Source organism: Zalophus californianus, chromosome 3 (assembly GCF_009762305.2).
Source record: "Zalophus californianus isolate mZalCal1 chromosome 3, mZalCal1.pri.v2, whole genome shotgun sequence".
Classification (NCBI taxonomy): Eukaryota; Metazoa; Chordata; class Mammalia; order Carnivora; family Otariidae; genus Zalophus; species Zalophus californianus.
The window spans coordinates 66,048,950-66,061,661 of record NC_045597.1 but is presented as its reverse complement, the minus strand read 5'-3'; the positions used below and the strand labels follow the sequence as shown (position 1 = coordinate 66,061,661).

Sequence of the window (12,712 nt, the reverse complement as noted above, 5' to 3'; positions counted from 1 at the left end):
CATTTAATCAGAAAAAAGCATTTTTTTCCCCAAGAGTCATTTTTTAACATCAGAGTAGTCAATATGCAGTTGCTTCATACTGATTGGAGAGCAAAGTATTTGGAGGTAAATGAAAATATTAAGGTGTTTCTGGGAGCCGTAGCTGTCATTCCTGGAATTAAGTCAAGGTTAAAAACATTTGTTTTCAAGAATAATCTACCACAATAAAATTTCATTTCAAAGCCACTAAGATTATCCCACTTGGTATCTTATTAGTGGCAGTTATGAGCTCAAGCTCTGGCACCAGCATTCCTGGGTTCAAATCCTAACTCTACCATTTCTTGCTGTGTGACTTTGAGCAGGTCACTTAACCACACTGTGCCTCGCTTTTCTCATCGTAGTATAAGGATAGTCACCGTACCTAGCTCCTAGGATCACTGTGTGAATGAAACATATTCATACGTGCAAGACACATGCTGCATAACTGTGAGCTGCCATTATTATCCTCCAGACAGCGGTCTCCTAGGGCAGGCATTATTTGGTGTTAAAAAACCAACAAAGAAGATGGTGGCAAGCATGCCATGATGTTGCTGCTACTTATGTAAAGAACCCTTGTTTCCTCCCACCCCTCACACTCTCTCCTGGGTGGACAGGAACCGTGGGAATATCTCTGGCCACTTCTCAGTAAAGATCCACTCTGGGTGGACAACTGACTGAAGGACACCGCCCCGCCCCATAGACGCTACGCAAGTGATTCTAGAACAGAGTGAGAAGCCCAGCCCGGCCGCCCCACAATGTGCTTGGGGATCTTGGCATATTTTGTCTCTTCTACCATCAGTCCTCAAAGGGATGGTTTGGTGACTGATCATGCACCTGACTTTGCATTTCACCTTTATCCAGGTCCCTTGGACTAGCCCACCAAATGCTTTATTTATCCCTGTATTTTCCAAGGTCAGGAAAAGGGCAGAGCACAAAAATCAAAGCGGATGCAGAGAGATTTCATGTTCCTTCTTCCCCTTTAATTTACTGAAAGTGCCAACATCTGAATAGAAGGAAAAAGGCCAAGTCTACAGGCATCTTGGCAGGGTGACTAGTCATTGAAAAGAGATGTGAATTCCCACATAATAAACACACCAAAGCCAGGCTCTCCACACCCTCCCAAGTCCCGTCATACTGTGACCGGACCGGCATCCCTGCCAAGGGATAAAGGGAAGGAAAATGGGAGAAAGACACAGACTCCCTCAGCCTTGAATCACGTACAAATTCTGGTCCCACAGGAGGACACGAGGGCTCGCCTGTGTGTGGTCAGGGCCAAGGAACCCCAAACTCTGCGGGCCCCTGAAAGGGATGCTTCCTGCTACCTGCACGAGAGAGGGAGGACATGACATGCATGGCATTCCCCCAGGATCCAGGAAGACAACAGGCCCGGGCAAATACATCTGGAGTAAATAGGAACTCAGGCTGAAGTCAAGCACTTCCCAAACTCTAAACTTCCTTTTCCATGCTCCTCTGTGCTGAGTGCTGCTTCGTCGTGAGCCGAACACCTCAGACTTAGGAGCTCCTTCTGTCCAAAGAGGATCAGCCATCCTCTTTTGCACCTTAGCATGAATTTAACCCATTATCTCTCTCCACGTCTTTTTACTTTGCTTATGATTTCTAAGGTGATTAGAGGCTTTCTGTGCTGTTCAAATGGGGTTGGTACTGAAGCGAGTCTACCTACTTCGCTGGCACAAGATACCAGGTCTCACCCAAGGACTCAAACAGTCCTCTTTCCACATGAAATGTCTACAACAGATAATGACTTTTAACCTAAATTCGACTTTGGAAAACAATACACTGAACAGATTAATGCCTTTATAGCTTCAAATACCACAGAAAGACAACAATCCTTTAAACGTAAAAGGAAGCACCACATGGGAAAGAAATGCCAGAAAACCTAATTTCTAGTCCAGTATGAACACGACCTCACCACGTAACCACAGACACAGCACTCGAAGTTTCTAGGCCTCAGTCTCTGGTGACAGAATTAATGGGTTCGATACCAATGTAAGGTTCCTTTCCACTCAAAAATCTCACAATCCATTAGTTATTTTCAGTTCGAGTAATTTCAGACATCATGACAGCAAAAGTTCATTTGCATCTAGAAATGAATATGAACAATGTAATTAAAGATATAAAAAGGGACTTTTAAAATGTAGCATGAGAATGACAAAAGGAACAGAAAATGCTGGAGAATTAAGACACTTTTTCCCTCAGTCCATTATTATAAGATGCCTGACCTAATACCATCAGTGGGTTGTTTTGTTTTTTTTTTTCTTTTTACACCACAGTACAGCAAAGTGAACTCCCAAATGTGTGAACGACAAGCATCACAGCCTTGGGCTGAATGCTACCTCTTAGCAATCAATCAAGTGCAGGTGCCCAGAACAACGTGGAAACATGAGAGAACGGGTCCTCTAGGGTCACTTGGGAGTGAGCGCTCACCTTCCACCAGCTGGTCCAGGCTGGAAATCTTCTTGAGCCCATCAATGGTGTAGATTGTTCTCACTCCCTGGGGCAAATTCACATTATCTGACAGAGTTCGGGTCAAGTCAGCCAGCAGGGCCTCAAAAGATCGGAAGCGGTCTGGGGAGATGGCATACACAATCCCTTTGAAGTATCTGTCTCCATTTCGATAGAAACGGACCTTCTTGGCCTTCTTCTCTGAGCTGAGGGTCTGCAGCGTGCGGGTTCGATAGAAGCTGCAGTGGGCGCTGTGCGTTGGGCTGGGCAGCCCGTTCACCCGCGACCCTCTGCTGTATCTCTGAGCCTTATCCCGCTCGTCAAAGTGCTCCAGCTCCATGTCTCTGCCGAAGGACATGACGGAGTTAAAGTGGAACCTGGGAGGCACAGAAGGAAAAGAAAAAAAAACAAACAGAGACACATACTGATGTTATTTTAAGACCAGGGTTTGAAAGGCTCAGCTCAAGAGCAGCTGGTGGAACTATTGCTGTAATTGATGATATGTTTAACACGAGTTATCGAGTTGGAAGAGAAGGAAAACAAGGAAGATGTAGAAGATGCAGCCCCTGTGGAAAGAGCTTATCGATCAACCCCAGTTTAGTCAGAAACAGCTCCTATGGAGGGACCACCTCCCCCTTTCAGGCTTTGAACAGCTGTTATTTCCAAGTCACAACAAACCTTTCAAAGTAGTAGTATCCCTAACCACAGATGAAGAAAACGAGGCATGGAAAAATTTCTCCTAAATTTCTCCGAGTCATGCAACTGAGAAATGCTTGAACCAAGTCCTCCCACCCAAGTTTGCTTGACTCCAAAGCCCAGACCCCCCTACAGGGTGCTCACTCTGGTGGCAGATGGAAGATAAGCCTTCATATTACCACAGGGCTGATGATAAGAAGCGGTGCTGGGCCGGGAACCGAAAGGAGGGGGTCAGCATTTAACAGGTTACAAATCGGTTCACGAAGGTTTGTGCTCCCGCTGGGCAGAGAGAGAGCAAACTGAATCAATCCCCAGCTTCTACCAGCTTAAGAATGTCCAACATATTCGCATATTCCATAGCAGCTTTTTTAAAAGCGATTTCACCATAACTCATTTGCTTACACTTCGTGCTTCAGATAAGTTGGGTTTAAAAAAGCAGAAAAAGTTTGTGGAGGAAGAGGAAAAAGAACAGAAGGGATAAAAGTTGCTTTTGGGAGGGCTCTACCTTTCCTTCCACTCTGTTTTCGTGGTTGAGGGACTTGAGGCTTAGAGATGTTGATCAAGTACTTCTCTCAAGGTTGGTACAGGATCAAGTTTGGATCAACATCTTTAAAGCCTTGCTTCCTCACCTACACATAGGAATGCCAATCATACCTACCTCATAATTAATAATGAGTATGAATACATGAAGCACTTGGGAGGGTGTCTAGCATGTGATAAGTATTAATGTTTTTTATTAATTAAATCTGCTTTTCTGTTCTTAACTTTGTCACAGAAAGAACAGGTAGGAATAGACTCTCCCCCTTCTGGTAAGGAAAGCTCCTTGGGAGTCTGCCTGATTTTCCTCTCATGACCTTCTGAAAGATATGCTTGCACCCCCATGGTCCCCATTTTACTTTCTATGGAGTGCTGTCATCAGCAAGGTGCCTGTGGGATCAATTCATCCTTGCTAAGGGGTTAGGTGAGAAAGGCTTGTGATGTTGACCCTTGCAGGGGACCAGGATTTTTAACAGGTCAATCTAGAAAGCATTCAAAGGAAAGAAGTTTCGATGACAAAATTTCAGGCATGTTGAAATAAAATAATATAAGGGAAATGGAAAATCTAGGGCAAGAACCTTATGAGTGCTTCCCAAATCCCACCACATAGATGATGTTGCCTTTCTGAAGGTCAGTCCAAACTAACCAAAAGTACTGCCAAGCCTCCCCAACCTTTCCTTGACCCTGAGTAGACAACCTCCGATCCATTCAGAGTAGCTCAAAATTCATGTTTAAAAGCACTGCTAGAGATTGTGTACTCCTGAAATGAAGTGGAAAAAGCTAGGGTTTATTGAATGTCTATGATGTGCCTGACACTATTATTCAGCAATCAATTGCATAACATGCTAAAAATTCCCTTCTAAACCTCACAGCAATCCAATGAGGTCGGTAATATTATTATGACTGAAGGCAAGTACGGGATAGATCCAGGGTCCCAGAGTCATAATTGAGGGAGTTGGGATTTGAACCTCGGTTTACGCAGACTGACTCTGAAGCTGGTACTCCCTCCTTTCTGTCCCATGCGCTGTGTCTTAGAGACCAGGCCCGCGAGAGCCTCCCTAGACCCCTTCACCTATAAAAATAGGGGTTTTTAAAGCTCTCACTCTTAACTAGGTCTGTGACCTTGCGGAGGTCCTTAACTGAGGAAGGTGCACTGCAGACAGAGGGGGCAGTGGTCACCAGGCCGCTAATGTCTTCACCTGCTCATCATTCTACTGCTGACCCCGAGGGGTGGGGGGGCAGAGTGGGACTCAAACCTGGACCGATCATTAGTTCAGTGTATTTTTTTCCTCCAAACATGAAAACTACCTCCTATCTCTTAATACTCATAATAGCCTAAATTTGTATTTTCCAGAAAAAGTGATACCATACATAGGTATATAGAAACCAGTTTCATTGATTCTTAAGTTGGATAACTTCAAAACAGTGATCCAGTTCTTTAGGCAGCTATTAACTGAATAACAGAACCAATATTAACTGAGTAACAGAACCAACCATTGCCCATGGTATCATTGCTCCTACTTTTTTTTAATCTCCTCTTAAAATGAGCTCTTTTGTATTCCAAAAGGGGTGTGTGGTCGGTCAGGGGGAGGAATACTCATACCACCTCACTAAGCTCTTCAAACTTCGCATATTATAAAGGCCAGGTTGGCTTTTGAAGCTTCTGTTTTATTTGTAAAGGCAGTAATCAATCTTCCAACCTGAGGGGTTTCCTCCCCAATCTATATGAACCAAGAGACAACAAGCAAGACCACAGGCAAAGGATGACACAATTGGGTCACCAGAGACAGCTGATGTAGTCTGAAGGGGACTTTACTGATCTACAATTTGCAAAAGCCAAATAATTTAGCAACTGTTGGAATTCCCTAGAGGAATCAGGCTTTTAGAACCAGAAGTTCTACACCAAACGAAAAAAAAAAAAAGTCAATTTTCAAAATAGACAAAGGTTGATTTTGTTTTATTTGTGTATTTCTTCACACCTTGATCGCGTATCTTCAACCAGGACAAGCACATCTCTGACTTCCCTTCTGAGCCTGCCCAAAAGGAAGCAATGATGCTGGTGACGAAGAAAAACCATACTCAAGTGGAATCACTTTCAAGGCTACAGCTATCACTAAATGAATGTCAAAAACCACATTACACACCCTAATAATGTTCCCATAATTATGTGCAACATCAAAACAGGTGTTCCTTCTCTTGCCTTGGCTGGCTCAGCTCTGCAGCTGGCTTAGTTATATAGCTGAACCACAAGCTCCTGGAGATTCCCTGGGCTTCCACAGGTTCTTGCTTCCTGCACAGGAAACCACTAAGGCACAGAGACACACATTCACAGACCATCGATGGCTAGGGCCCTGCGCACACATGTGTCATGGTACCAAGAAGGTAACCGCACAGCTGGAGCCACAGAGATCACAGACACCTGGGAGGGGAAGAAGGGGGCCTGGCTCTTACCAGAGATTTTCCTATAAACACCTCACCTCCATGCCAAGAAATCAGCATCCTCAATTGTCTTCTGTGGGATTTCTCACCATTTTGAAGAACCTCTGTGTTCATCCTTCTCTAGATAAGGATATGAGTTCCTGCTTCAGAGATTTCCACAAACACACACACACACCCCAAGAAATAATTCGTCATAAAGATTACCACATCGAAACAGATGCCGGACCTGAAGTCCCAAGGGATATTTTGCCAGTGGGATTAAGATGCAGGTGAATGGGCAGGGGTGGAATATGAGGCACGTGCGCGCGCGCACACACACACCTTCAGAGGGCAAGCACCACCTCGGACACAGATATCACAGGATGTGTGCCAATCTTTTATAATGTTCCTACATATAACCCCTCTTAAAATCCCTTCTGACCACCTTCATGTGACATTTCATACTTTAAAGCCTGTCCTACTTTCCTTTCCAGTGGAAAGGCGATATATTTAGGGACATTCATAAAGCGTATTCACGGAACACCCTGCAGTGTGGCCGCTAAACGCGTGTGCACCATAATCTAGACACACACTCACAGGTGTGGAGAGAGGGAGCCGGTTTGAATGAAACCTTTCATTTGCTCCATCTCTTACAAGCGTTGCCTTTCCAAATCCAGCAGGGATTCCGCGCAAACCTGGTTTTCAAAAGCAGCCTCTTTTGTGGGGCAATGCAGGGTTGTGCGTGCGCTCCCACTAGGAGGAAAATGCCATTTCCTCTCCGCATGCTTTTAGCACTGCAGGTACTAATTTGTACATGAGGCAGCCTCGCTGTCCCTGAAGGAACTTGAGACCCTGCAAATGTACTTGCAACACCCACACTGCAGCCACCCACCACGCACAGATCGCCCCATCTTCAAGCACACCACCCTCCCGGGCACACGGGAAAGCACACACACAATAAGAGGCCTGGCCCGGCCACTCCTTCTAGGCGCAGACTTGGTCCTCGCTCCGCGGCCAGTTCTGACAATGACAAACACCTCGCCCAGCTCCTCCGCTCAGGCTCTCCATCTCCACTAACAGCGTGGCGAAACGCCTGGCGGGGAGGGTGGGGGGCGCGCGCCCTACTCCCCGTTTCAAGCCCGGTGGCACCAGACAAAAGAGGCAGGTGCCAGCAGCCCCGGGGCCGCCCGTACACACTAGCCACGGCAGGGCAGCGCCTTTCGAGGAACAGCGGGCTGGGTGGCGGCGGCGGGCCGAGAGGGGAGCCCGCCCTGTCCTCCACGCCCGGGACTACCTCGGCGCCCCGCGGCTGCGGGAGGAGCCGGCGCTGCGAGCCCCCGGCGGAGCCCCCCCCCCCTCCTTCGGCCGGCCCTGCCCGCAGCTCCCTTCCCCAGGGAAGGCAAAGCACGCACCGGTCCGCGGAGAGACGCCGCCCGGGGTCTTTGTGGCCGCGCTCGGGGCCGCCTCCTGGTGCTGTCCTCACCCGGCGGGGCGCGGCCGGGGCTGCGGGGCTGCGGGGCTGCGGGGCTGCGGGGCTGCGGGGCGGCGGCGGGGCCGGGGCCGGGGCTGGGCTGCAGCAGCTGCTGGAGCGCGGGCGTCTGGGCTGCAGCCGCTAGTGCAGGGATGTGCCTGTGCCGGTTCTCATTGAAATGCGGCGCTTCGCACAGCCTCACTCCAGCTTTCTCCGGAGGAGGGCGGCGGCGGCGGGCGCGCTCCCTTCTCTTGTGGCTCTCTCTCTCTCACACGCCCTCCCCGCTCCCTCCTTCTCCCACTCCGCGTGCGCGCTCCGGCGCCCCCGCCCTTCTTGGCAGGGCGCACCCACCACGGCTGCGCCCGGGGTCCTCCTCCTCCCCGCGCCCTCCCCGACCGCAGCGACCTCAGTGCAGCAGGCCTGAACAAGCCCCCCCAACCTCCCCATTCCTCGGGAGTGGTGGTCTGCAGATAGGGCAAGATCGGCTGGGGGGTCTGCGGACAGAGGAAGAGAACGTGGACGGGGCCAGGTCTGAGCCAGGAAAAGTGCGAGATGGCGCAGCGGTGAGTCCCCCTCCCTCAGGGGAGACAAGGGAAACAATTACGTCCTCCTCCCCTTGCACAACTCCCTCCCCCCACACACACACTCACACTTTATGTGACTTCATGATTTAACACTTTCCCAGGATTGTGGAAGCCAACGTAATGCACTCTCATCACTCTTGTCCAAGATGCATCCATGCAGTTCCTCCAGGGAGGACCAACCCCGGACCCTCCCAATCTACACACGCCAGTGTCACCCTCACTCCCCTTATTGGGAAGGACCAGCTGTGTTCATAGACCCCATCAGTCATCTCCATTTGACCCCGGACTTGAGTCATCCTTAAAATAGTGACCTCTGCTTAGAGCCGAATATGTTACAATAGACGCTTGATAACTTAGAGGCCAGGTTTCACTACTGGAGAACTCGTGGTTGCCACGGCTGGCGGTCAGCGCTGGAAAGCCCCATGAGCTCATCACAAGCCTTCCCTCCTGGGGCAGGAGTGTTCTCAGAATCCAGGCTGTTGACAGCTTCCTCCAGTCTTTGCACAAAAGCCCAGGCAGTGAGAGCAGGTCGCCGACTCACATGAAACTAAGGTTTCATGCCTGGTTCACTAGGCAGCCTAAATTTTGGTCCAGTTAATCTCCTTCAGTCATGTCGCTTGGGACATGTATCTGTCCCACATATGCATACATATACAAAGACACATATGTATTTTTCTCTCTTTCCGAGTTTGAACCTTTTTGTGGAAAATCAAAATTTTATTTTTCTCTTGCCCATTGAGCCCAGTTACATACTTGACTACTCATTATTAATAAAAGCTAATCTGAAATACTTTCAAAGTATATGTAAATACTAAATAATCACCATTTGTTATAAAATGCCACTCAAATCAGATGCATGTTGCATATTCAACAAGTTGCTGCAATATTTATCTTTGAACTATTTAATAACCCAGGGATGAGAGTACGTGAACTCATCAAATTGACTAAATGCCAAGTACTGAGTCTACCCCTTCAAATTCTAATACAAAATGAGGGCCAAGGGGTAAGCGCAGAGAAAGTAAGGAGCCAAGTGTATTTTCTTGAGAACAGAAATCAGAACTTCTATTTATCTTGCAAGTGACAAATGCCAAGTAATTTCTGCCAAAATGCTAAACCAAGAAATAAATTCCGTTTCCTAACCCCTATGGATATTCTATCAGGGTCATTTCTTAAGCACTTCAAGTAATTCAACCATATCTTACCACCTTCCTAGCTGACCTACCTGGGACATGCAGATAATGTATTTAAAAAACAAACAAACAAAAACCCACCTTTTGAGTTTGACTCTCTCAGATTGCTCTCACTAGATGTAGTTGGGTATCATTAACTCTTTCAGGGAACCAAGGGCACTGATAATTGATGGGCACACTCAGCAGTTCCCACTGGTTCATTTCGTCAGAACAGCAAGCAGGTGCTAAGTGGCACCCAGTGACCAGACCAAAGTAAGTACAGAAGTCCCTAAGTTACTTGTAGGAAGTTCAATGAAATTTAACCAGGAAACTCCTAATTCAAGTAATTTTCAAAAACTGATGTTACTTCCTTTATATGACCAGGGTATCGATCAAAGAACTGACTGGAATTAATGTGTCCTTCCCTCCTGAAAATCTGAAGTTAATGGAGATCTCTCTCCAACTCCCCAAAGCTAATGCTATTTAAGCTGTGCACCCCGATTGCTGCTCCAGGCAGCCACAGTTCTGCACTCCACAAGACTGACAACAGTGTGGCCCCAGCTCTGTCAGTGACTCCTATTAGCTGAGTGCTTGCTTTTATGCTATGCAGGGGCACCTATACATTTCTTATTTCACACTTGTAAGAACCATTCAAGGTAGGCATCATTATCCTTACCTTATAGATGAAGGAATTTAGGCATAGGCAAGTTACGTCATTTGCAAGTAGTCAGGCAGCTAATAAATGTCAAGCCCAACTCCATTTTAAAATCCCTGTTTTAAAATTCAAGTCAGTTTTCCAATTGCTATGGCCATATGCTTGGAAAGCAATACCAAATTCTAGTGTGAAGTGTACTCTCTTTTGGAAAATGCAGTCTTTTAATCAATGAATTTATTATTTCATAACAGAGAGAACAGCTCTTTGCTATCGTGAACACTGCTTCCTTTAGTGATGGGTATCATCAAATCTATCTATCCTGAGCTAAACTTTAATGAGAATATTTGCATGTCACCCTCTGACACAGGTTGATGGACAATCTTAGCTACATGTGTTTGCTTCCCGCCCCCCCCCCCCCACGAAAGTAAGTTTTCAGGTCCAAACCAAGGAAGAGAAAGAGAACTAAAGAAAAATAATTTTTAGTTGACCATGTATCTCTTTTCAGGTACCTTTTATTGGCTTCTTCATAGAAAATAAGCTCCATCATGTAGATTCAAAGAGAATAACAGAAAATGGGATATTAGCAGGAAGAGATGCACTTTCTGTTTTTCTCTCTAGAAGGGTAATTTACTCTGTCTCATTCATAATCTCCCTGCAGTCCTCCTCTGGGGCCAAGGGATACATACAGTGCTCCTGGGTTGGGGTAACCAAGCATATTTATCAACCACCACAGTTGTGAAAAACAGCTTTATAGAATATGATCATCATTCTAATTTTCCTTGTATTTCATCCTGTGTATGATAAAGGCTCTTTAAGATATTTCCCACATCTTCTCTTAATTCCCCCTAATTTCAGAGCACTTACTTCTTCTGCCTTCTACTGGGAAGACAGAAACACGGTGCAGAGGGACCTTGACAGCAACCTGTCCAGTTTTTCCGCCATGCATCAATTCCCTCTATAACAGGGGGTCTTTCCGCCCCCTCTCTATTGCTTCTAACGGTGGCCCATGTGACAAAAATAAGGACAAATAAGATTATCCTCTAAGAGTGAGGCTAGATTGGGGAATTCCAGACACAATGGAGGAGATCTCTATAAATAATTATTTAACTGGCCATGTATCTCTGGCTTGGCACTCCAAATATCCTGAGGGGCCGAACTACATAAAGGAGGAAGGGACTCTCCCACCTTGAGATGCCCTCCCTGAGCCCACAGAGAGCTTCCCAAACTCAGTTTGCACTCTCTTGTGTAATTCCTAAAGTGTCATTTCCTTTAGCAGAGGGGAGCTCAGCACTGCCCACTTCCCTGTTGGGCAGCTCCTAACATGAAATTGAGAGACACTTCCCTGGAATTTCCCTGGTGGCCCCAGGTCTTTTCTTTCCATCTATAAGAGAACAAATCCAGTGGTCCTGCCCTTTGTTTGACAACCCTGTTATATTCTACCAAATTCTACTCTCCCTCAACCTCTGCTTCTCAGAACTGGATGTGGCCCCCGCAAGGGTGGTCCGACTGGGGAAGTTCCGTGACTGCCATCCTCCACACACTGCTTCTATTAAAGGAGACTCACGTCAAATCAGCATCTTTGGCAGGCAGGCCACATGACTGATTCATGCGGTCAGTTAAAATCTCCACACATTTCATATGTTTTGCTCTTAAGGTCCTTTATCCTGTATTTGTTCAGTCAGATGTGGGGCACTGAAGTCCAATGTTCTGTATTTTTCCTTATTAAATTTGATCCACCTCTCTAAGCTGTTGAGTGAGATCCTTTTGGACACATTATGTCACTGGCTCCAGCCTTTTTTGTCGGTGTTGTTAACGCTACACCAACATCCTCATCTCAGGTGTTGATAAAAACTTTCAACAGGAACACGGTCACAGCAGGTTCTGTCAGCTCAGGATGCCCAAGATCTCTCTCCAGGTTGACCATTGATGGCAAATGACTCTCTCAATGTACTTGGTAATTACAGAGGCTAAACCCTCCTGCAGCAAATAAATGTCTAGAAACCCGATGATAGCTAAAATTTGTGTTTTCACATCTAGGCTTGTATCCTGGACTTCCATACCATTTTATTATTCATTCATCCATCCATTCATCCAATAAATAATTTTCCAGTGTCTCCGGTGTGCCAGGCACTGTGCTCGGTGGCAGGAATGCAGTCATGAGGTAGAATTACAAGTATTCACTGCCCATGGCATTGACAGCTTGTAGGGAGACCGATGTTAAACACATACTTACACAAATAATTATTTAATTTCAAAAGGGCTAAGTACTGGGAAAGAAAAGAACAAAGAGCTTCAGAGAACGCTTCCCGGAGGAAGTAACATTTAAGCAGAGACCTGAAGCTAGCCAGGCAACAGAGTGGAAGAGTATGATTCCAAGCAGAAAAAATAGCCCTGTGAAGACTGAGTGGGAAGTAGCTTGTTCTAGGAGCAGGAGGTGGGCGGAGTGGCTGCAGAAGGCTGGGGGGAGGAGGGCTGTGAAGGTGGGCAGGTGCCAGCGATTCAGGGTCCAGGGTCTGTGAGCCATATTAAGGAATGTGGAGCCTGTCCTAAGAGAAAAGGGAAATCACTGAAGGGTATGAAGCAGAAAACAGGCCAGATCAGAGTTGCATGTTTAAAAGCTCCTCTTGCTTCCCTGGCTGCTATGGGAGCATATTGGAGGAGCACAGGGGAATAAGAACAATTTCACTTTCAAGGTCTCACT

The 12,712-nt window shown here is 46.8% G+C and overlaps 1 protein-coding gene across 3 annotated transcripts in view; it reads right to left on the bottom strand.

Moving 5' to 3' along the window:
* DCLK1 (doublecortin like kinase 1) overlaps nucleotides 1–8,311 on the bottom strand; it is a 340,291-nt gene extending 331,980 nt beyond the window's left edge. Inside the window, exons 1-2 of one of the 3 annotated variants that reach the window (XM_027589471.2) lie at nucleotides 8,254–8,311; nucleotides 2,464–2,858 (exon numbers count right to left, since the gene is read on the bottom strand). In XM_027589471.2, the coding sequence (XP_027445272.1) occupies nucleotides 2,464–2,858; nucleotides 8,254–8,270 (412 nt within the window). In that variant the 5' untranslated portion in view covers nucleotides 8,271–8,311. Of the gene's footprint in view, nucleotides 1–2,463; nucleotides 2,859–7,544; nucleotides 7,840–8,253 lie in introns of those variants that run through there. The other 2 variants (XM_027589467.2, XM_027589468.2) reach the window with 2 other exon arrangements.
* Nucleotides 8,312–12,712: the final 4,401 nt, after the last annotated feature.